The sequence below is a fragment of the Myotis nattereri genome (genome assembly GCF_964212035.1).
Source record: "Myotis nattereri genome assembly, chromosome: 5".
NCBI classification, from domain to species: Eukaryota; Metazoa; Chordata; class Mammalia; order Chiroptera; family Vespertilionidae; genus Myotis; species Myotis nattereri.
This window is the reverse complement of record NC_138080.1, coordinates 54,347,201-54,371,537: the sequence shown is the minus strand read 5'-3', so window position 1 is coordinate 54,371,537 and position 24,337 is coordinate 54,347,201. Positions and strand designations below refer to the sequence as shown.

The 24,337-nt window shown below is 41.9% G+C and overlaps 1 protein-coding gene across 1 annotated transcript in view; it reads right to left on the bottom strand.

Moving 5' to 3' along the window:
• The window catches only part of SH3D19 (SH3 domain containing 19), a 179,849-nt gene extending 155,795 nt beyond the window's left edge, over positions 1-24,054 (bottom strand). The window contains exon 1 of the mRNA XM_081090939.1: positions 23,702-24,054. Coding sequence (XP_080947065.1) covers positions 23,702-23,789 — 88 coding nt within the window. The 5' untranslated portion in view covers positions 23,790-24,054. The remainder of the gene's footprint in view (positions 1-23,701) is intronic.
• Between the last annotated feature and the right edge of the window lie 283 nt (positions 24,055-24,337).

The window sequence follows — 24,337 nt, the reverse complement described above, 5'->3', positions numbered from 1 at the left end:
CACTGTGACGTTCGCTGTGCCAACTAGCGGTGGGGTATCTGAAGCTGGCTCATAACCCGAATTTTAGCTCGCAACTCAAAGCAAAAAATCGGCCGAGAGACAGCTCGTATCTCGAAAAACTCGTTAGTCGGGACACTCGTAAGTCAAGGCCCCACTGTACTTCCTGCCCATGGGCTGCATTATGGGCTTCTTAGTAGGTCTAACATTTCTTATCTCCTCTACTGTCTTATGTTTCCCCTCTGTAGCAAGGGGTCTAGTAAGAAATACATTTATGTGGTTCAGCTCTGGAATTTTTAGAAATTTTTACTCTTTGAAATACCAATGTAACATACTGCCAAAAATGGATTAACGCCATGATTATAAGAGCTCAAGTCTTGGGTTTCAATAATCTGGACTGATCCAGGTTAATATCAATTGTATAGTAAAGTAGTTTAAATGTTTATAAGAAAAGTATTACATTCCTTACTTAACCAGCATGCTTCTTTTGTTAAACAATCACATGACTTATACTATGTCCTTCTCTGCCTAGGCTTCCAGGAGCTCAGAGCTAAGTTTTAAACTTAAGCTCAGTCATCATTTTTATCCTAGATTATCTGGTATAATTCCATGTGTACCCCTTTTTATTTAAATCATCCATTTCTCATTTGAATGAACTTAAGTTTTATCACATCTGTATAAGTTAATTTTCAAAAATAATTTTTGGGATAAATAAATACATTTAATAAGAAGTGAGGGTAGGTTTGGAAACATAAAATCCTTTCTAACGCCTACCCTCACCTCTCATGTGGTCTGCTGCAATAGCCTCCTAACTGGAAGTCACACCTCCTTTCCCTCACTTATACCTATGCTTAACTCCACTTATTCTTCACAGTATTCAGACTAATGTTTTTAAAATAAAGGTATGTTTTTATACTTTTCTCCCCCTTTCCCCTGCTTACAGCACTTGAATTGCATCCATGGCACTGCTCCTTAACAAGACCCACCAGACCATGTAGCATTTGATCCCAGACTGCCTCTTCAGCCTCATTCAGCATCATTCCATCCTGTTCTATATGCTTTCACTTTCTCAAATACTCCAAGATCCTTCTCAGCACTGGACTTTTTTTTAAAAAAAAAATATTTTTATTGATTTCAGAGAGGAAGGAGAGGGAAAGAGCTAGAAACATCAATGATGAGAGAGAATCATTGACAGGCTGCCTCCTGCATGCCCCCTACTGGGGATCCAGCCCACAACCTGGGCATGTGCCCTTGATCAGAATCAAACCTGGGACCCTTCAGTCTGCAGGCCGATGCTCTGTCCACTGAGTCAAAGCAGCCAGGGCAGCGCTGGACTTTTGCATCTGCTATTCTCTCTTTCCTGCTGCCTTTGCCTACTTAGTTCTTATTGTACCTTCAGATCTCAGTTCACCCTTCACTTCCTCAAGGAGGCTGTCCCAGCTCTCTTGACCAGAACAAATCCCCCTAATATATATTCTCATGGCATTATAGAGTCCTCCTTCACAGGACTCAACATAGCTTTAATTTAACATTTGTTTGTATAATCTTTTACTTAATGTATGTCTGTCTTACCAAAATCTGTGCATGGTCCGTGAGAGAAAGAAATTTGTTTTTGCCAATCACTATATCCCAGTCTTAATAAATATTTGCTAAATGAATGAGTGAATTAATGAATAACACTCAAACCTCTTTGTCTCCCCAACTGAGAACCTGGGGGTTTTATTTACTGGAGGTGGCCCAGAACCTGGCACAGTGTCTTACACAGTAGGTTTTCAAATATTAGTTAAATGAAAAAAATGAGTGTTTCAGCCTGTTCTCTCCAACCATAACAAATATGAGAAAGGAGTACACAAAGCAAGTAAATGGAAAGGTTTCTCAGAAGCAAGAATTGATGCTAAGCAAGCTCTAGAACAGTGATGGCGAACCTTTTGAGCTCGGCATGTCAGCATTTTGAAAAACCCTAACTTAACTCTGGTGCCGTGTCACATACAGAAATCTTTTGATATTTGCAACCATAGTAAAACAAAGATTTATATTTTTGATATTTATTTTATATACTTAAATGCCATTTAACAAAGAAAAATCAACCAAAAAAATGAGTTCGCGTGTCACCTCTGACATCACTGCTCTAGAATGACATAGGGGGCAAAGCAAAATGGCAAAGAGAGAAAAGAACAAGAGAAAGAAATGAGGGCTGAGGAGAGAGGACAGACTAAAATGAAGATCCAGAGACCAACAAATGTTTGAGTCAGGAGGACACAACAACAGGACATAAAGAAGGTCAAGAAAGCCAAATATTTCTGCCTATCATTCCCTTAGACCGTAGGAAGCAAATGTTCCACAGCATGGCAGGTAGCAAAATTTTTCTCATGAACCTAGAGTTGAAATTCAAAAATTTTCAAGGGACGAGCCCATTTAAGTGGGGAGAAGGGGATATTGAAAGAAGAGGACCATGTGACATCACTGTCCTGGCTACTACTGGTTGGATGTATCAGAATGAGCATCTGACTTAACAGCTGCTCAGAGGGTGGTGAGGCAGTTAGCCAACAACAGATGTACTCAATACTTGACAGCCCAACAGATCCCTTCTCTCGGGAAGTCTGAAGATCAGCATGCCTTCAACAGTATTAACTGCCCACAATGATCCAGGCACCATTCCAGGCACTAAGGATACTGCAAGTACACAAAAAACATCAAGCTTGCCTTCAAGGAGTTTACATTCCAGTGAGGGAGGAACAATATAACCAAATGCAAAGTGTTTATTATAATGTCACATACAGGAAAATCTTATAAAGAAAAATAAAACAGAGGAAGCAAATACAGAGTATCAGGGTGGGAGATCCCACTTTAGATTAAGTGGTCAAAGAAGTTTCTCCAAGGAGGTGACATTTCAAAGAGGCCTGCATGAAAGAGGGAAGCAAAAACAAACACACACCCTCGGGAAGAACACTCCAGATAGGGAGAACAGCAAGTACAAAGGTTCTGAGGTGGAAGTTTGCTTAGTGTGTATAAGGAAGAACAGAGAAGTCAATGTTGGAACATTGTGAGCACAGCGGGAGAGGGATAGGAACTGAGACCAGACAGGGAGCCAAGCCCCTCAAAGAAGGAACTAGCAGGTGATGCAGAGCCTGCTAGGCCTCAGTAAGAACTCTGAATTTCATTCTTATGAGAAGGCACTGGAGGGATGAGAGCAGAGGAATGATGAAAGAATAGAATAGAAAATCCATACCATGCTCTTGGGATTATGCAGAGGCCATGGGGGGGCGGGGGGAGGGTTGGAACGGGGCTAGAATGGTGGTGAGGGTAGTTGATGATAACAGAGTTAGACAGGCTGAGAATGAGAATCAGGGGAAAATATTCTCATACCAATGTGCTAATGAGGAAGACACTAGAGGGCTATGGTACCCTGAACATCAGTAAGGAAGGTTTGATTCTATGGAACTGTTTGCTATTTCTTGTCTTCTCTTCCTGATCCCTTAGAATAAGGCCCCATTAATGGATGTGAAGAAAGACAGAAGCCCACTCTTCCTTCCATCTACTTTATAATTCATCATTAAGACACCTACCTTACTTCCTATTTGTTTTTTCCTCATACCCAGACCAATATTCTTCCCATTCCTTCATCTTACCGAGTATTTCCACCTTAAGGCCTTATTTTATCTGTTCCCTGTACCTGGAATACCCTTCTCTTATATACCTCAATCCATTTATTTCTTTCCATTGATTGGAAAAGGAGGTAGTAAATATCTGAAAAACACATCGAAAAGAACCCTAGGAAATGGTTTTTAAAATTAACAGGGAATGGGTGAACTATAGTATGTAAATTATATCTCAATAAAGCTGTTTTTTAAAAAAATGAACAGGTAAGTGTTTTTCCAGCTTAAAAAACAAATGATGGATTTAGGGCTCTCTAAAGAGCTTCTAAATAATTCATGTGATTATCTTTGTTAGAAAGCTCAAACTAAGTACATACATTTTTCTGTTTCAATTGCTACAACACAAAATGTAAAGCTTAACCCAATAAGCTTTCCAGTGCTACAGCACCTGGTAGCATATTACTGGTAATGAATTTAGTCAATGACACTACAAACTGACTAAATGAGGAGGAAATAAATAGAAGTATCTTTACACTCTATTTGGAAGGGGGCTCAACAGCATTTCTGCCTTAAAAGTTAATTTTAATTTGCAGAATATTTTTTTTTCCTTGGAATATCTGATTTAACATGCTCCAATTTTCATTTTCACACCTTGAGGAATTTTAATTAAGGTGGGATTTGCTAAGGTCACATTTAACATAAAAGCTGTATATACTAAGGCTGCTGAAAACCAATCATCAATTTCCCCCCCTAAAGGTGGAGGGAAGTTATATAGTTATTTCTAGATCTTCTAGTCATATATAAAATAAATTATTTCAAGTGATCACCCATTTCCCCCTTTATTTCACTAAATTGTAAAGACACCCCCCAAATGACAGAACATTACTAAAAAAGGATGTAGAATAAAATGTGGAAAGTTATATTTTGATATTATTTCAACAGTGGGTATTTTGTCTTTTCATATGTTTGACTTCATTCTGAAATGATAGTATTCTCCCCACCAAATCTGACTATGTATTGTTCATTTGCATTCTAGAAATCAACTGCCTGAGAATTTTGTTAAACATATTCCTTCTTCAGGAAGGGGAAGAAGAGTGAGTCATTCAGTACAACCAGGGATTACATCAATTTTATTCCCCACTTTTAATAATTGAGAGAAAATGTTCACTGTCATAAGAATAAAGACAACTGAAATCTTTAATGGGAAATTCTAATTGCTTTTCAGGATAATTATTCTCAGTCAACCCAAATTCTCTTCATAGCATCTTCTACCATGTAAATCTTCACTTCCCATTCCCATGCAGTTAGAATAAAGTGATTGGGGTGTAATTGTGAGGCACTTGGTGCCACTCTATGATACCTAGACCACATTGCCTGTACCATAAATTAGCTATGAATACCCAAGAGTGAAAGACTAGGATAGGATGAGGGCCTAAGGATCCAAAATGCTAAAGTCACTCTGATTTTAGTGGAAATTACTGAGGACAGATTCTAGGTACAGTTGATAGGGTTCAGATACAGTGGTAGATTCTAGAAACAGCAGAACTGAAATTACAGTTTGATTGGATTTGTACTGACTTGATGGATTGGATGTGGATAGTGGAAGTGAGGGTGGTAATTGGGATTAGAAGGATGGTTAAGATAAGAATTTAAAAAGAGAAATCAAGAATGACTCCCAGGTTACTGGTCTGAGATTGGTCATATTACTAAGTGAAATGAGGAAGGCTGGAGGAGAAACAGCTGTTGGGCTATCAAATCCAGTGGTAGGCTGAATACTGGCCCCAAAGATATCCATGTCATAATCCCCAGAACCTGTGAATATGTTACTTTACCTAGTAAAAGAATCTTTGCACATATGATTAAGTTAATATCTTGAGATGGGGAGATTATACTGAATAATCTGGATATGTTTAGTATAATTCCAAATATTCTTGTAAGAGGAATGCAGGAAACTGAGATGCTTATGAGACTACGCAGAAGACATAAGGATGGGAGCAGAAATAAGAGAGGAGGAAAGACACTATGCTGCTGGCTTTGAGGATGAAGCAAGGAGCCATAAGCCAAGTATAGCTGGCCTCTAGAAGTTAAAAAAACGGCCAAGATGTGATTCTCTCCGAGAGCCTAGGGATGGAATGCAGCCCTACAAACATCTTGATTTTAGTCCAGTGAAACTGATTTCAGACTTTTGACCTCCAGAACTGTAGGAAAATAAATTCTTGTTGTTTAAAGCCACTAGATTTAGAGTAATTTGTTACAGCAGCAACAGGAAACTAATACATACATGTTAAATTTGAGATGCCTATTAGATATCCAAGTAGAGGTGCTGAATAGACAGTCTAGAGCTTATCTATATCTATCTATCTATCTATCTATCTATCTATCTATCTAAAACGAATGGCAGAACGACTGGTGGAACAACCAGTCGCTATGACGCGCACTGACCACCAGGGGCAGATGCTCAATGCAGGAGCTGCCCCCAGCCTGCAGACCTTGACCAGCGGTAGCAGCAGGGGGCGGGGCCGGTGAGCGGGCAGCTCCAAGCCAGCCAAGGCGGGTGTGACCAGGGGTCCCCCGATCGCCCAGCCAGTCACCCCACAGATCAGCCCTGATCACCAGCCAGGCCTAGGGATCCTACCCATGCACAAATTTCGTGCACCGGGCCTCTAGTAGAGAAATAAAAGCAGAAGAATCTGTTTGAAGTATAAATCCTCATCCCCACAAACCCAACATCCCAAAAAAGCACTCATGCACATACACATTTGTTATGTAATTTCAAGATGTTCATGAATCTCTATATTCATAGAACCTCCAGAATATTATACGTAATCACAAAGCAGTCTGTTCTAACCCTGATAAGAAGATTTCTCCCTCCCTAAGGAGGAGGAAACCAAGTAATTTTCCATTTTAAAAAAATCTTTAAATTTTTCCCCAATTCTGCTTATTAAAAAAATCAAAATGTTACAGAAATATCTAACACAGAAAGTTCAAATGCCCATGTAACTGCATGCTCATCACACATACCTATACACCCTCATGCTTAAGAATGTGTCAATATGCCTCCGATTCCTTTTTAAATGTTTATACAGATGTACAGTTTTTTTATACTTGCCATTTTAAATGGAGCTTGCTTTTTAAAATTAGCTTGTAATAACACAAAGCTGTCGTTACAACTGCAAAGCTTTAGAGCTGAGAGACCTTTGATTCATTTTATTAAAAATTCCATGTAACTAGCCTACACAAAAAAGAAAGACAGCAGTTGGTTGATCAAAGAAAGTTTGTGTCAATGAATTTTAAATAATGAAAACATTTGGCCTTTAAAATTACTAGAGCATTTTCAAAGGCAAGAATTTGGGTTTTTGAAGTAACCTCAACCCCCCACCCCCTCCCGGGCTCAGTTCAATAAAGCTATTTTTATTTCTGATACACAGAGCTAACATTAAAGGAGATAGTTTTTTTAAAAAATACATTTGTTTCATATTCTTTTTGTCCAGATGCTATTGAGTTGATATATAATGAAAAATAAGTTAGCTCACTTAGAGGCCCAATAAACTAGTTCCAAAATGAGCACAGCCAAGCCTTTCTAAGAAGGAACAATCCACTGAACAGCAAGATGGAAGCATCCTATTGTTGGACCATGGTCAACACTGTACAGTCAGCTGTGCATAATTTTTTTCATCAGGTGATGGAGTCTCTACAAGTGAAAAACATCTATCAAATACTGTGTGAGTTCAAAAAATATGCTCTAGAAAAAAATCTTTCTAGAAGATATTGTTTTTACAACTATGAAAGTAAATTAAGCATAACAGGACAGACTTGGCTATTCCCAGAAGAAAAAAAGGTGAAAGGCCATGTTGAATTTGAGCTTAAGTTTGAATGCAGGGGAATAACACAATCAGTTTGCATTTTAGAAAAATCATTTTGTCAATTTGCATTTTAGAAAAATCACTTTGGTGGTTGTGCAGAGAATAAATTACAGAGAAACAATTCAGGAGTTAGAAAGGCTAGTTACAAGGCTATTGCAAATGGTGAGAGACACCTGGACCAGGTAGCAATGAGGATGGAGAGAAGAGAATCAATTCAAGAGCCACAAAAGAGACAGATTCAATAGAATATGGTAACTGACTAATTAGATGTAAGTATTCATGGTGAGGGAGAAAGTTGAGAATTTCACCCAGGTTTCTGGCTTAGGCAACTTAAGGTGTGTCATTCAGTGAGGTATGGAACCTTGGAGAAGATAGCTGAGGGATAAGACATGTAAATTAAAGACATCAAGAGTCTATGAAAAAGAAATCCAAACAGACACATTTCAATCTTACATTGTACATTTATTAAATAAGCAAATTGAGAGAATTAGAATATATTCCAAAAGCTCAATGGACCAAATTCTAGTTAGTTATTAGTTGCATAGAGTTTGTGAAAAATAATACACATCAGGCCCTGGTCAGGTAGCTCAGTTGGTTAGAGTGACATCACAATATATCAAGGTTGCAGGTTTGATCCCCGGTTGGGTTACAATAAAAAACTAACCAATGAATGCTTAAATAAGTAGGACAGCAAATCAATGTTTCCCTCTCTCTCTCTAAAATAAATAAATAAATTTAAAACACACACACACACAATTAGTTTCAGTCTTCTCACACTAGTGAACCTTTTAAGGATGTTGTATTAGATGTTGTTGTACCAATGATTCATTGCCCTCCCCATGGAAGGACTATCCACCCACTTGAGGTGCCAGGTGACTTGCAGGACATCCTGCAAAAGGATTACAGTTCCCTGCATCACTAACATAAAGGTGACCAAACACATATGAGTAAAAGCATTAGTCTTAAAAGCTGGCACACGATTTGTTCATTGCTCTTATTCCCAGATAGTATGAACCCTAAGAAGACACCTAAGTAACTAAGAAGGACTCCTGGTGGCTAACTTGGCTCAAATTAAACAAAAACAAAAACAAGACCTAGTAGCCATTTCTATACAGAGGCCCTTTACACAAAAGGCAGTTCGGGGAGAAGCCTGCACCTAACTACTTGCAGATAAGGAACTGCATGCACGCGCTGTTTCTGCCACCTGAACCAGCCCTTATAAAGAAGTTCCTGGAATCCTATTTCAACCAATAGGACTGAGCCTTTCCCCATCTGATCTGACCAACCAGTGTGGCTCTATTCCAACCAATCATGACAGTGCCCTCATCTGCATAAGGACACACCAATCAGGGACCAGGAGTGGGTACTTGTGTTCATATAAGCCAGCTCCCCTCAACTCCTCTCTGGCTCTGAGAGTGCACTTTCCCTTTCCACTAAATGGCTGAAGACTGTGATTCCCAGAGCAGAGCAGACCAGTGCAGTGCAAAGCAGACCAGCAAGAAGAGCAAAGGCATCCATCCAACAGCACAGCAGAGCTGTCTAGCCAGAGAGGCTAAGAGGCCAGGCCCAGGGTTGTCTCACAGCTGAGCTGTTTCCAGAGCCATGCTATATCATAATTGAACTGTTTTGTACCGAATAAAGTTTCCTCTTCACGAAACCCCAAACTGGGAATTCCTGTTGATGTTGCTTTGGTGCCAGTGATCATCGTAGGCTGACAATAGGCTCCTTCAGCCAGGATCCCAAAATGGAGAAGATAAGTGAGGCTGAGCTGTGGACTCACCAGTTGAGTATAACTGTTATAAGATATTGAGCTCCAGAGGTTGTTTGTTAACACAGCATTAATAACAAAATAGGAGGTATACTGGTGCCTAACAAATAACAATTTTTTTGTGTGTGTTTCTCCTTTTCTAATCAAAATTTCTGGCTATCTGCTAAGAAGCAATCTGATGGAAAAATTAAAAAGTTGGCCCAAGTACACCAAAACTAAAACAAAGAATTCTGAACCTGAAAGGAAACTTTCTGTTAAGGGCTACATGGTAAATATGTTAGGCTTGCCAACCACACAGATATAGCATAAAAGCAGCCATAGGAAACATGTAAATGAATTAGCATGTCTGTGTTCTAATAAAACTTTATTTACAAAAACAGGCAGTGAGCCAGATTCGGCGCACAGGTGTATAGTTTCTAAACCCTTGGTCTAAATCCTTCATATTGTCATTGAGGATTCTGAGACCCAGAGAGATTAAATCCAGCTCACACAGCTGGCTAGTGGCAGGTTGAGCATTAGAATACAGGTATTCTAATGAGGGTAGTCCTCTAGAATAGGTTCTGTTGGGTCACAGTATAGAGATGAAATACATAAGAAAAAAATAAAGAGGATCAGAGAATGGTAAGGTGGCTTTTGATTATGCTAAACAGCTTTTCACAGTTTGATTATAAATGAGGATTTGCTTTTCAAAAGATTATGGCTCTTATAAAAACAAGTGAGTATCATAAAACCAAACAGGTAAACAAATGATAAGTTAGACAGTGTTTGAAAATGATCTTCAGAGGAAACTATTCTATACTTTCTTCCTATTATCATTTCCTGGAACACAATCAATCATTTGTTTTATCAATAGGACAGCATTTGCTATGATCACTGCAATAACTTATCTTAAGGCAGTGGTTCTCAACCTTGGCTGCACATTAGAATCACCTGGAAATCTTTTTAAAATCCTGATTTCTGGGCCTCATCCCCCGGAATTTCTGTTTCTTTGTTACTAATGTTGTGGACCCACCCCATAACAAAGAAACAGAATTTCCGGAGGATGAGGCCCAGAATTCAGGATTTTAAAAAGATTCCCAGGTGATTCTAATGTGCAGCCAAGGTTGAGAACCACTGTCTTATGGCAAAACAGGTTTTTAAAAAACACCATAACATGAGCAACAAATACACTAGACCAGCAGCAGGCAATTGTTTCTCATAGTACTTTAAATTTATTTTTTTATTTCTAATTTCCAAAGTAATACTCATTTGGAGGACACTTAAACAATACAGAAGTATATAAAGTGACACATTCCATGCTCTGCTCAATTCCATTGCCCAGAGTGTTAACACATGACTGATTTACATCAGAGCAGTTAATAAAAATCCTTTCTCTGAGCCACTCTTTTTTCCCCCTTTATTGAATAAGATACTACAAATGTGTCCTTATCCCCCCAATGTCCCCTCATTCCCCCCAATCCTGCCCTCACCCTCACCCCCTGATGTCCACATCCATCACTTATGCCTATATGCATGCATACAAGTCCTTTGGTTGATCTTTCCCTCTCACTCCCACCCTCCCCTGCTTTCCCTCTGAGTTTTGAGCATCTGATCGATGCTTCTCTGTCTCTACATCTGTTTTTGTTCATCGGTTTATGTTGTTCATTATAATCCACAAATGAGTGAGAGCATGTGATATTTATCTGAGCCACTCTTAAGAACAAAGAGGGAGAGGAGTTCCCCTGGCCAGATATCCCTGCGAAATCATGTTTTTAAAAGCAACAGAGAGGTTAGGGGTTGTCTGTGGCCTGCAAATGAGAAAAGCAAGCTGCCCATGCACTATAACCGTATGAGTGGGGCTCCTGAAATACCTTGATAATACTATTGTAGAATGTACAAACACTTCAAAAATGAATATCTATTTCTTCTCTTGGTATTTTACTAGGAAAACTTGGGCCTGTTCTCTCAGTTTTGAGTGAGTGAAAATAGCAAAGTAAGGAACTTCAAAAGTTTTTCCTCCATAAAAGCAATAAAAAACTGGCAGAATCAACTTTTTTGGAAATCTGGAAACTAACCAAAAGCTTGCAGAAACTACTTGATGCACTTCATAACAGTGAAACACTTAAGAAAAACTAGCTGGATTTTGGTTAGAGCAGTGAGCTTTGTGGCATTTCCCTATTCTCCAGCTCAGTCTGCCTTTCTGGTCCCAGTGACAGTACCAAAGGGGGCAGAAGGACCTCATTCACAAGGCAAAGAATTGTAATAATTTGTGCTTACCTGTCTGGTGGTGCCCTGGAAGACTGGCACAAAAAATGACTTTACCTTGCCTCATTCAGAACTCTCCAAGTGCTAAAAAGTGGCTAGCTGGAAGGAGTTTGTTGAAAACATTTACAAGCGAAAAATAGTTTGGTGCTGCATGAAGACACCAAAGAAGTTGGGAGAGAATGAGAGGCTTTGGAGAATGAGGGCTTTGAAAAGCTCCCATGTATTCCTGGGAATCTAAAAGACCACGTGCATTCCAAGGATGGGTACCTGCTTAGAAAAGATCTGAGAAGGCCCTGAGCTCCCATCTCTGGCTCACCTTCAGGTTCTGCTCAAGGAGGAAGAGAAGGCTAAGGGAAGTTGTGCAGCAATACACAGAGCCCATCTGTAAATACTAAGATATTTTTGGTTGTTGTTCTAGGCACTTAAGGAAAACTGTCCAATCCCTAGAAGACCACTAAGCTAATGAAACTGAGACTTCAGTGCTATACATCACAAAGATTACATACTTTACAAAATTAGTTCAGAAAAGTCACTAAACATACAACAACCATAATAAGCAGCAATAACAAATCTTGGAGAGGAAGATGAATCTGATTGGCTATACTATAATATTCAAAATGTCCAATTTTCAACATAAAACTACAAGGTATACAACAAACAAGGAAGTCTGGCCCCACAAAGAAAAAAAAAGTAATACAAAAGGTTCCTGTGGAAGCCCAGACATTGCACTTACTAGACAAAGACTTTATATCTACTATTTAAAATATGTTCAAAGAAACTGTTAATAGAAGGGGGTGGGGGGTGTAACCCAAAAGAAATATTTTCAAATGTCATATCCAATAAAGAATTTGAATGCAGAATATATAAACAACTCTTAAAAATTGCACAATATGAAAATATGCTAAGATTTGAACATTTTTTGCCAAAGATTAACCACATGAAAAGATGCTCCTCATCATTATCCATTAAGGAAAGGCACAATGAAAAAATCACCACGCATTTATCAGAATGGCTAAAACAAAACAAATAAGAAAAACCTGGTGTACCAAGTGCTGGTGAGGACGGGGATCAACTGCAACTCTCATACACTGCAGGTTTTACATCAAGTTCTGGAAAATGCAAAACTATGAGACAGAGGACAGATTAGTGATTGCCAGGGGTTAAGAGTTTGAGGAAGGTTTAACTACAAGGAAATTTCCTGTTCTTCACCCAGACTATGGTGGAGGTCACATGAATCTAAGAAGGTATTAAAGCTCATAAAACTATAGTTAATACCGTATTGCATATTTGAAAGTTACTAAGAGACTACATCTTAAAAGTTCTCATCACAAGAAAAAATATTTTTGCGACTATGTATGGTGATAGGTGTTAAGTAGATTTATTTTTGTGGTGATCCTTTCACAATATATAAACATTGAATCATTGTTTTACACACACCTGAAACTAATATAATGTTACATTGGCAATTACTCATCATTAAAAAAAAAAAAACCTCATAGAACTATATACCAAACAGAAGTCAGTTTTACTTTATGTAAACTTACATATGTAAACGTAAAAATGAAAGGAGGGGGGAAAAAAACCCCTGCAGGGGTCCGAACCCCAGCACTTCCCTTTGTCCCATTTTCCTCATCTTAACAGAAACGGCCTTTCTTTGTTAGAAGAATTACTAAGTTCCTGGCATATCTTAAGCACTAAATAAGTGGTTAATAAATATAAGTAGTTGATAAAATAAAACAAAAATTTTTATTGATTTCAGAGGAAGGAAGGGAGAGGGAATCATGGATGGGCTGCCTCCTGCATGCCCCTCACTGGGGATCCAACCCACTGGGACCTCCTGGTTCATCGGTCAAGGCTCAGCCACTGAACCACACCAGCGAAGGGATAAATCAAGTGTTTTTTAGGCATGCTAAATAGTTGGTACTTTAAATAAAAAACCCTACAACAGCAGCCCCGGGTCCAGTAGCTCAATTGGCTGGAGCATCCTATACATCCAGGTCGAGGCACACACCTAGGTTACAGGTTCGCTGTGTGTGTGTGTGTGTGTGTGTATGTGTGTGTAAGAGGCAACCAATAGATGTCTCTCTCTCACATCAATGTTTCTCTCTCTCCCTTCCTCCCTCTAAAAAACGTCAACTAAAAAAAGATTAAAAAATGAAAGAACCTTTAAGTCAAACCCCTAATTCTTCATTACCTTCGTTAAATAGTCACTGGGAACCCGCGCGGCACTAGGTCTGCGAAAACCCTTGCGCTCGAGGGGGGTCGACAGGCGTCAGTGCTGCACACGTGCTCGGCATTCTATTTAACACCAACCACAAACGTGCTCCGAGGCTCCAGCCACGTGTGGGGCGTCACCGCCCCTCCCCGAGAGACTGTCCAATGACAGCCTTCCTTCTCTTCCCGTCGGGGAACCGAGCCGGGCTTACCAGACGGGCAATCCTTCCTCAGAAAGATCCTTTACCATCCATCCCCCATCCCTCAGAGGGGGGCAACTGAATGGCAACGCCTTCCTTCCCAGGGTCCCTCTGCTCATCTGAACATCAGCCTCCCTTTCTGGGCCCAATCACCAAGGCGGCGTTTGAACTTGATCATCAGATGCCACTGGGACCCAAGATGGCGACGCCCGGGCCGAAGGGAGCTCACGCAGAGAACAACAGACAGCGGTGGGACGCTTGTGCGCAGGCGCGGTGTGGGCGCCGGGCCGCCAGGGTGAGAGCCTACGCCCAGGGGTTCGAGGCCCTGCGGCGCTGCTTCACCGGGGCGGCCGAGCAGACCCTGCAGGGCGGTGTCGGGAAGGGCTGCGAGCACTGCACTTGGCATCCACTTGCTGCCCCTCCACCCAAAGCCTGGCGCCAGCCGTACTGAGGGCACCAAGGGGCAAACGCATCCAGCTCTTACAACTAAAAGGGAAGCAGGAATATGTGCAGTTCTTGCACGTCAAGGAGTATTGTCTCTTCTCAACAGGGTAAGCTATGGGCACAACAGGAATTCGCTCTCCATCATTGTGTACCAAGGACTTGGGTTAGAATAAAATGTACTAAAACTTTAAAAAAAAGTTACAGTAAATAGTTTTTTTAATATATTTTTTTAGTTCTATTCTATTTGATAAATATATATTGAACATAAGTACCACTGTTCTGAGTCATGGGGCTATAACAAAGATTTTCCAACCAGTGTGCTGAAAGATTTTTTAAAACATTCAATACCTAACTATTTGTCAAATAAAAAAAAAATGACAAGAGCCAACACAACAATAGCCGCCCGGGGTGAAGGAATCAAAATGATACCTTTTCTTTTGTCAGATCGGCAAAAATTGTATTTTTTGGTGTGCTGCGTAATTTTAGTAATTAGTTTACGTGTCCCTCGAGATGAAAAAGTTTAAAAGTCGCTGGGCTATAACAATGAACAAAGTAAGTGCCTCCCCTCGCAGAACTCAGTGAAAGTCAGTGCTGGGTCATGCATGGCATCTGCCAATGTTTCCCTCTCCATTCTAGGAAATCTCCAACAGCCCCCAGGCCGGGTCCCTCAGCGCCTGGCGAGTCTCCATGCTGGAATGCGGCGGCCAGGCGGGTGCCCAGGAGAAGGAGCCAGCCTGGGTGGCTATGGAAAGGTAACAATGTCTATTTCAGCGGTCGCCAACCCTTCGGACCTCGCGGACCACCAGTGCCTCTATTTGTCATTGGCCTCCGAGGTAAACTGGCATGAGAACCCTGCCCTTAAGGGCCACTCTGTGCCAGATGGTGCCTGGCCATCCTACTTAGAGCTCGTTCTTGGGGAGACTCACTGTGAGGAAAACAAAACAGAGCCAATTACTCAGTAACTCACAAGCCACGGGAGCAGACAGAGGCACACTGAGTCCAAGGGATGTTCTCTGGACTATTTGCGGCCACTTTCCTCGGGCTACTCTATTTCCAGCTGTCTTCTGAAGTCACTTTCTGTGTGTGCAGGCTTACGTACGCATCCTTACGATCAGCCCCCATCAGCTGAAGTTAGCAGGATAGGCCTCTATGACCTCAGACATTTGCTTTCCAGGGACTTCCAGGAGAGCGCCTTAAACCATTCTTTACGTGGAGCCTTCTCTTCCACACAAAATAATGGAGGGATTGAATGAAATTCATTGTAAAATGCATGGTGGATTCGTTTATTTATTGTTTGACTAAAAATCATCACAGCTTAGGATGGAAGAACATAACAGTTTAAATTACAAGAAATCACACCGAAACCACTTAACATCACATTTTTTTAATGGGAGCCTAAGCTGAGTGTCACCTCACATAGAACTTCAAAAATCTAGCTCCCAGCAACTATTCCAGAGGTAACTAATTGGGAAATCTGAGGGGTGGGGGTGGTTATGAGCATGTCTTTTTCAAAGCTCCCTAGTTGATTCAGCGCCAAGCCAGCATTCAGAACCCTGGCACTGAGGGTCTTATTACTGAAAGTGTGGTCCGGGAACCAGCCGTAGCGGCATCACCTGCAGCTTGTTAGAAATGCAGAACCTCAGGCTCCACTCCAAACCTACTCAATCGGGACCTGCATTTCTAGGAGCTCCACGTGACTTGTAGGCCTATTACAGTTTAAAAAGTACTGTTTAGAGGTTCCGTTGCTACAGAAACGTGAGCAATTCCAAACCATCTTATAAAGTTGAAATGTTCTATGAAAAAGAAACAGAACTAGAACAGCACAGGAGATCAAATGTTTGTGATATTAGGCATTTCACATATGCATGGAGTCTGCCAATTTTACCCTCATCTAATTAAGAGTAATATTCAAATGCAAGTCGCAGTATAAAACTTGCAATACCACTCCTTATTCCAACTGAATTCCACGTACAAACCACACCCTCCACTGAGTTATACCTGAGCTAACACAAATCTACCTTTTAATCTCCAGATAGCTTTAGCAGTATGTACTAGTATGTTGAGGGGGAGTTCTTGTGAGGAAATAAACACGGGGTGTTGGGATAAGACAAGAAGGGATCATTTACGTGAGTGGCCTCATGCTAGGGGGGTGGGGGGCTGCCCTTTTTTGTGTGAACACATGACTATTGGAAATGGCGATATTTATCGCCAGAAAAACTAATTATCGATATGCTGTGCCAACACTTTTTTCTGTGCCCCTTGTTCTTGGCCACCTCTCAGAGAAAAAGCATTTAGCTATCCTCCAGTAAAGCGATTCCTTGATTAATGTATCTTCAGGAAACAGTGCTCCGGTACAATGGAGGCAGCCATATTGCAAAAAAAAAAAAAGAACTCTGAATCCTAAGCAGCAGCCCTGGCATGCATTATAGGGCTCATCAGCAACTGCAGTTGTTACTCTGCTCTTATGCATCAGAGCAGGGACAAAATCACCTTCCTTCACAGCTTCTATTTATTCATTCCCTGAGAAGTATCCAAACCTGGCACTAGGCAAAATCACAAAAACAGAAACTGTTTTCAGATTCTATAGGGTTCCTTTTCAGTACATCACCTATGATACCTTGAGGTTTACAAGCATGTTCCCCATAATGAAACTGTAGGAGTAGTTAGAGAATAATTCCTATTCAAAAGATGCAAATAAAGGGAGGGGGCTCTGAGTGGTTTGTCCAAGGTCATCTATAATAATTAAAGGGTAGTATGCTAATTAGACCAGACGTCCTTCTGGGCAAAGCCCGGGTCCTGGGTGCCTGAGGGAAGCTGGTGCAGGCAGCCAGGGGAAGGAAGGCCTACTCTTTCACAAATTTTTGAATTTTCGTGCATCAGGCCTCTAGTATTATAATAAAATACAAAAGAACAATAAGAATCTAGGTATCCTAAGGGAACCTCATGTTAACAAAATGAATTACAGCCTTGTGGTAAGGAGAGAGAAACAAGATGATCAAGTTAGAATTTGTATCAGTTAAGATAATTTTGTCATGTATTCAGGGACTAGTTCTAGAGACCTACGGTAACAGTGGTTTAAACAAGACAAGAGGGTTTTTTTGTTTGTTTTTCTCAGATAAAGGAGGAGGCATGCGATCAGAATCTCAGATGATGACTGTATTGTTGGGAACTGAGATTCCATCTACTTTTCTGCTCCATTATTCTCCGTGCATGGATTCCATCCTCAAGATAAGCTCACGGCCCATAATGGCTGCTGTGAGTTACACATCCTTGTCTCTGGTAGAAGGGGGAAGGAATATGATAAAGGTAAAAGGATATTCTGTGCAGTTGAGTCCTCTTTAAAGAGCTTTCCTAGAAATCCCACCCAATAATTTTTACTTGTATCTCCTTAGCAGGCTGGCAGAAGTAGTTTTGTAGGTTGGCAAACTGCTATAGTCAGCAATACAGGATTCCATTGACTCAGGAAGACGAAGGGAATGAATACTAGGTAGGCAGCTAGGAGTCTCTGCCACAGAATCCTATTGTGTCACTTGTTAGCTGTGTGACCCCAGATTATTTACCCCCTCCAGGTCTCATGTTCCTCATCTGTAAAATGAAGGAAATGATCACATTTAGTGTGGAGACTAAATGAGAAAAAATACATGTAAAAATTAGAATACTACCTGGCACCCAGTACATAATTCATATTAACTCATGATTATTTGATTATCCTAGTCTAGAGCTTTTCCAGATTCTTCTCCTGTTCCAACTTCCTTTCTAGTTCCAAATTTGGAAAATAATTTATATCAGTCCTTTTTGTACCTGCTGAAACTTTAGTGTGAATGAGTTTTAGTCATAGATGATATACATGTGAAAAATTATGTAAACGGAGCCACTTCAAAACGGAGTTGGAGCTGCCTTTCCAGAGGAACTGCCTTGCACGTCTTACTCCTCAAACCTTTGGAATGTTTAATCTGGGCAAAAGAACCTTTAGACTGGGCCAAAGCAATATTGTGTCCCAAAAAAGTGCTTGCAAAGCTAACAGGAAAGCAGACATTCTGACTACCAAACTAAAAATTAAAGACATTCTTTAGAATTAACACCATGTATAGCTAAAGAATAACTTCATTTATTTACATCTATAGAAATTCCTTCCTTCTAGTCATGTAATTATCCCCCCTTCCCTTTCTCATAAAATCCCTTGCCTTCACTTCATAATCAAAACACTATTTGGGTTTTTGCCTGAATCAGTGCTTCACAAATAGCTACTTTGGGGAGACCTCAAATAAATACTATTGCCTCTCAACTTTGGCCTTTTATCCTTAAGCTAACAACATAAATAAGTGCTAATCTATAATAATAATTAAGCGTAATATGCTAATTAGACTGGACATCCTTCTGGACTTCCTTCCGGATGAAGCCAGGGCTGCAGCCACAGGATGAAGGCAGCCGCTTGGCCCATGGCTGTGAGGGACAGATCCAGGCAGCCCCAGCGGCTGCGAAGGTCTACTCTTGCACAAATTTCGTGCATCAGGCCTCTAGTAACTTTATAGGTATTTACTGTGTGCTTAATCGTGTCCTAAGGGTAATACATATACTAACTCATTTAATCTATAAACCCTTCATAACAGGTTTTATTAATATAAAACCTAGAGGCCCGCTGCACAAAATTCGTGCACTGGGGGGGGGGGGGTGTCCCTCAGCCCAGCCTGCACCCTCTCCAATCTGGGACCCCTCAGGGGATGTCTGACTGCCGGTTTAGGCCCTCTCACAATACAGGACTGCTGGCTCCCAACCGCTCACCTGCCTGCCTGATCGATGCCTAACTGCTTCCCTGCTGGCCTGATTGCCCCAACTGCCCTCCCCTGCCGGCTCGATCACTACTAACTGCCCTCCCCTGCTGGCCCAGTCCCCCCCAACTGCCCTCCCCTGTCAGCATGGTCGCCCCTAACTGCCCTCCCCTGCTGGCCTGATTGCCCACAACTGCCCTCCCCTGCTGGCCATCTTGTGGTGGCTATTTTGTGCGAGGCTGTGATGGTCAATTTGCACATTACCTCTTTATTATATAGGATTGTTTTACAAATAATGAATGGAAGCAGAGAAGATAGTAAGAGGTGATCCAAGAAAAGAACCAAGACAATCTGGTTCTCTTATGCTAAACTCCAGTTGATAGTCACCATGGACTACTTTTTATACTTATTTACCTTCTTTAAAGTGTATTAGTCTTACCTTCCCTAATTCCCTGTTTTATATATCTCTTTGTATTCCTTGTATGTAGAAAATACATTTTGCATATATTATATTGATGGGGATAAAAGAACTCAGTGAATTCAGGATTTTTAATGTGTAAAACAATGTGTAAATCTATATATATATATATAAAAGCCAAGTGACCAGAACGACCAAAACGACTGGTCGCTATGATGCACACTGCGGTGGCCAACCAGCCTATCGGGGCCCCAATCAGCTCCCCCCACCTCCCATAGCCCCTTCCCCCAGCTGGCCATGTCCCCGATCGGCCCCCCCACCCTGATCAGGGGCGGGGCCGGCAGCCAACCTCCCACGTCCCCCATGCCCCCACTGGCCTGGCCCCAATCAATCCCCATCAGGGCAGGCAGCCGGACCCCACCCATACACAAATTCGTGCACCAGGCCTCTAGTATATCTATAATTTCCATGGGACTTATAATAATTTTGTCAAAATAAATTGGACAACTTTGAAATTCTAATAGTAAAAATGGTAAGATGATAACCCAGAAGGATTAATATAGTTTTCAAAACTAACTTATTAGAGCCACAAATTCTCTGAGCCATAGGTTATATAAAGCAACTCCAAGAAACTATAGTTTATGACTTGAAACTCACAATAGAGGTAACTTAGGTGCAGTTATACCTAACTGTGATATTTTAGATTAAGTATTCAACATTTCTGAGTCTCAATTTACTCACCTCTAACACGGGAATAAATAATAAAATCTATCCTCTTTCCTCTCAGTGTCTTTAAGAATCAAGTTAAATGAGGCTACGAAAGTCCTTCCCAAGCAGGAAAAAACACACAGATGCTAAGTATTTCTAAATATATAACAAGGAACATGCATGTATAAATGTGTGAAGCATTACTATCAATGGACTATTATTAACAGCCAGCGGGATAGTTTGGAAAAACATGAACTTTTAGGTTGGAAAGACCTGGATTCAAGTTCTCATCCTGCCATTTACTAGCTGAGGGACCTTGGGGATGTTGCTTAAACATATTTCTGAGCCTCAGTCTTTTCAATTATAAAATGGGGAAAAAATAATACCTACCTAACAGGGTAGAACATGTAAGAAGCACCTGGTTCATGGTAAACACAACAAATTTTATTCTGTGCCCTTATACTGACAATATTAGTTATTTTACTCAAGACACATCAGAGAAGTTACATCAGTCCTTCCAGAGTTTATACATTAAGACATCAACATATAGAAAGACTACATTTATTTAGTTTTTATTAAACTCTATTAAATGCCTACCACTCTTCCAGGTGATTAGGAGAGGATCTAGAACTTTATATTCCCTGCCCTGTAGATCAGTCAGAGGTTCTCAGATCCAGTTGACAGTCTGATGAAAGCCCCATTGCCTCTCTCCAAAGAAAGTTACAAAACTTGTAGGAGACAATACAAGAGATATAGGAGAATATCTTCATGACCCAGGGGTAGGGAAAGCATTATAAAGGGAGAGTGCAGAGAGGAGGAACACTCTAAAGAGAAAGATTCATAAATACACCTACATTAAAATTAAGAATTTCTACATCAAAGAGACCATAAAGAAAATTTCAGGAATAAGCCACAGAGTGGGAAATATTTACTAGTACAATACATACAATTAAAAAAAAAAAAAAGGTGAGATTCCTGTGTAAAGAACTTCAACAATATTAAAACATGTTTATATAATGAAAATAAACTACAGCTGCATGTAATAAAATGGGTAAATATTACAAACTTAATATTGAGTGAAAAAAGCATGACACTAAAGAATAGGTACAGGATGATTCCACTCACGAACTTGGAAAATGGATAAAATGAAATAATATTATATAGGGATACATATGTTATGCATATGCATATAAGGTAAAACAGTACAGAAGAACAAGGGAATAATTATCACAAAAGTCAAAAAAGTTGAGTGACAGGGATCAGAGTCTACTTCTAGATTGCTCGCAATATTCTTTCTTGACTTGAACACAGGTTACAAGGGTTTTACAGGCACACTGTTTTATTGAGTTTCATTTACTTTATTGTGCTTCACAGATGTTGCATTGAAGGGAAGGGAAGACCCTCCACCAGCAAAAAGATAAGACTCGCTTTATTGCGGTGGTGGAACCAAACCTGCAATATCTCTGAGGTATCCCTATCTTTTATAATTTGTAAGTTTTATATGTTATTCTGAATGTACACTGCAAAAATAAACAAATACACTTCCACCACCACACCTAAAGCTAGCAGGGAGAGAAGGAGTTCAGACTCCTTCAAGCCCCTAAACACCAAATTTATGGTGTAAAGCTACATGAGATCAAAGAAAAAAGAAAATCTTTAGAATGTAAAGTGGTGGGAGGAGAAGGGAGTGATGAGAATAGGGAAAGTCCAAGACTGGAAAGGGATCTTTAAGCCTCTGGGTCAGTTCATACTCTCACGTGGAGAGAGAACTTGCAGCCCAGACGTGAGGAACAAATGCCCAAGCTTGGTAAGGAATGCGATGGTGTCTGAAAAACATAGCAACTAGTGCGGGGATGGAGCAGCACAGCTTGTAAAGAAACGTAATCTATTAAATTATGTCTCCCCAACGAAAGAAGACCAGTAAGCTGAACCTTCTCCCCACTCCTTAATATCTCCTCCCTTCACCCTTAAATGGTGAAAAACTACAAACAACAATTTGAGTGAAAAAGTATACCGTGTCATGTCTCAGCAAAATACTATCACAGAACTCAGAAAGGCCTCTGTCAGCCTTGGGAAATTAAGGAACTGGTAAAAACAAGTTACAAAAACGCCACTTCCACTAGCCTTGGGATAAGTACACATATGGCGACTGAATGATAAGCCTACACCTGGATTATAGTCTGACCTCCAGTATCAACAGCTCTTCACAGGACAGTCCCTCCTTAGCGTGAAGCTTTTTGCTGAATAGGACTCCAAGGGAGCCCGCACTGTTCAATGGAAGTACACCTTTGTAAATGTTTTAATTGTATGCCTGCAAGAAATATTTACTTATTTTCCATTATTTCATGAGGTCTGGATTTATACTGAACAAAACTACCATTTTCCAAACGGAGGGTGTCAATTGGTTATTTTGATTTTTAAAAAGTCCTAGTAAGGGGCATACGGAATTATTTTTAAGTTTCCAAGGGTTTGAAGTTGACCATTTCCTCATACTACACTCAAATTCTTTCTTTTCATTCTATTTTCTACCTGCCTGTTTGTTCCCTCACAGACCCATAACTTCTCTTAATTTCTCCACGACTTGCGAAAGAGGCTTTAGTGAATGTTTTCATCTCCACCTTTCTCACTTGTTTAGCTCCCTTTTGTAGTCAATTCCCTAGGTATGTTCTCTCTTTTTAGATAACTGGCTTATCCAGTTGGAACCAAAGGCCAAAGAATTCCCTCTCTATTATGTCTGATGGAAGAGCTTCCGGGGAAGAGAGAAGGGGTGTGGATCTGTACTTAGTCACTCTTACACTTCTGCGGCAAACTATTGACCCGTGCCGCCCTTGTGCACCCAAAAGAAGTAATTTTAGGCCCAGAAATGATTCTCAGTCCAAATGGGTCGCCTTTTGGAATGCTATATTCTGCAGCACTCACAAAATAACTCTAAGGCCAGCCCTGCACAAAACCGGTGCGCTCCGAAGGAGCTGGGGGCAGGGAGGAGAGTCGCTGGTCCGAAGTTCAGAGACACTGAAACCAGACTAGACAACTAGCGCGCGGGTCGACCCGGTGGCGGCAGCCCAGGCAAAACTGTCCGGAGGGGGCGTCCCCCACGGGTCTCTGACTCATCCGGGGTTAAGTCATCACCTGGGCCACCAGGTCCCAGGCACCAGCTCCTGGGTTTAGTGTGCGCATGGAAAATTTGTAGTTTGGGCTCCTGGGCCCTAGCAGGTAGAGAGAGACCCGTGTGGTTTTCCTCGGGCTCCGCCCCGAAAGTGAGGATGAGGATGGAAAAGCCATTCTCCCTCGCTCATCTCCAAGAGGTGCGGGTCCCCTCCTGGCGGGTGAGCCGGTGAGGGAGCCGCCGCCTTCTAGGGCAGGACCTGAGCGGCCCCAGGGTGTCCAGCCCTCGGTCCTGCTCCCTCCCGCCCCCCTCGCCAGCCCCTTGGGTCCCTTCCCCACCCCCCACCCCCGCCTCGTGCTCCCCTCGCCCCTCACCTGCAGCCGAGTGGCCCGAGAGCGCCCGGCCGCGGGCGCGGCGCCCCAGCTCTTCCTCCTCGTCCTCCCACCGCCGGCCCTCAGCCATGGGCGAGGCGAGGCGCCCGGCGCAGCTGCGGGACGATGGACGAGCCCCGAGGGCCCCCGCGCCCGCTCCCTCGGGGCCTGGAGGAAGGCCCCGGGGAAGAAGTGGCAGCGCCCGGGGCTGCGGAATCGGCTGCCTCCGCGGACTCCACCTGCAGCTGGCGGGGCAGCGGCGGGGCAGCCGCGCGATCCCGGTTCCCCGCCTCCTTCCAGCAGCGCACCCGGCCTCTTTCTCCCAGCGCTCGCTCTCCCACTCTCTTCCCCCTTCCTCTTTCCCTTCTCCGCCCCTCGGACTTGGAGCCAGGGACCGGGGCGGGTTCGGGCTGGGCCTCGCCTCCTCGGGGAGGGGTCACCCGCCACTGAGGACGCCCCACAGCCACACACGCTGGAACCACCTGCTTGCTGGACCCAAACAAACGCGTACAGAATCAGTAAACAGGGGTGGGGGGAGGTGGCCTGGCCTCTTCCTGACCTTTCACAGTATTCCGGTGTCAACAGGAAACCCATTTGCTTGACACTTAAACAAAAGGAGGAGGAGGAACCTGCCCCTAG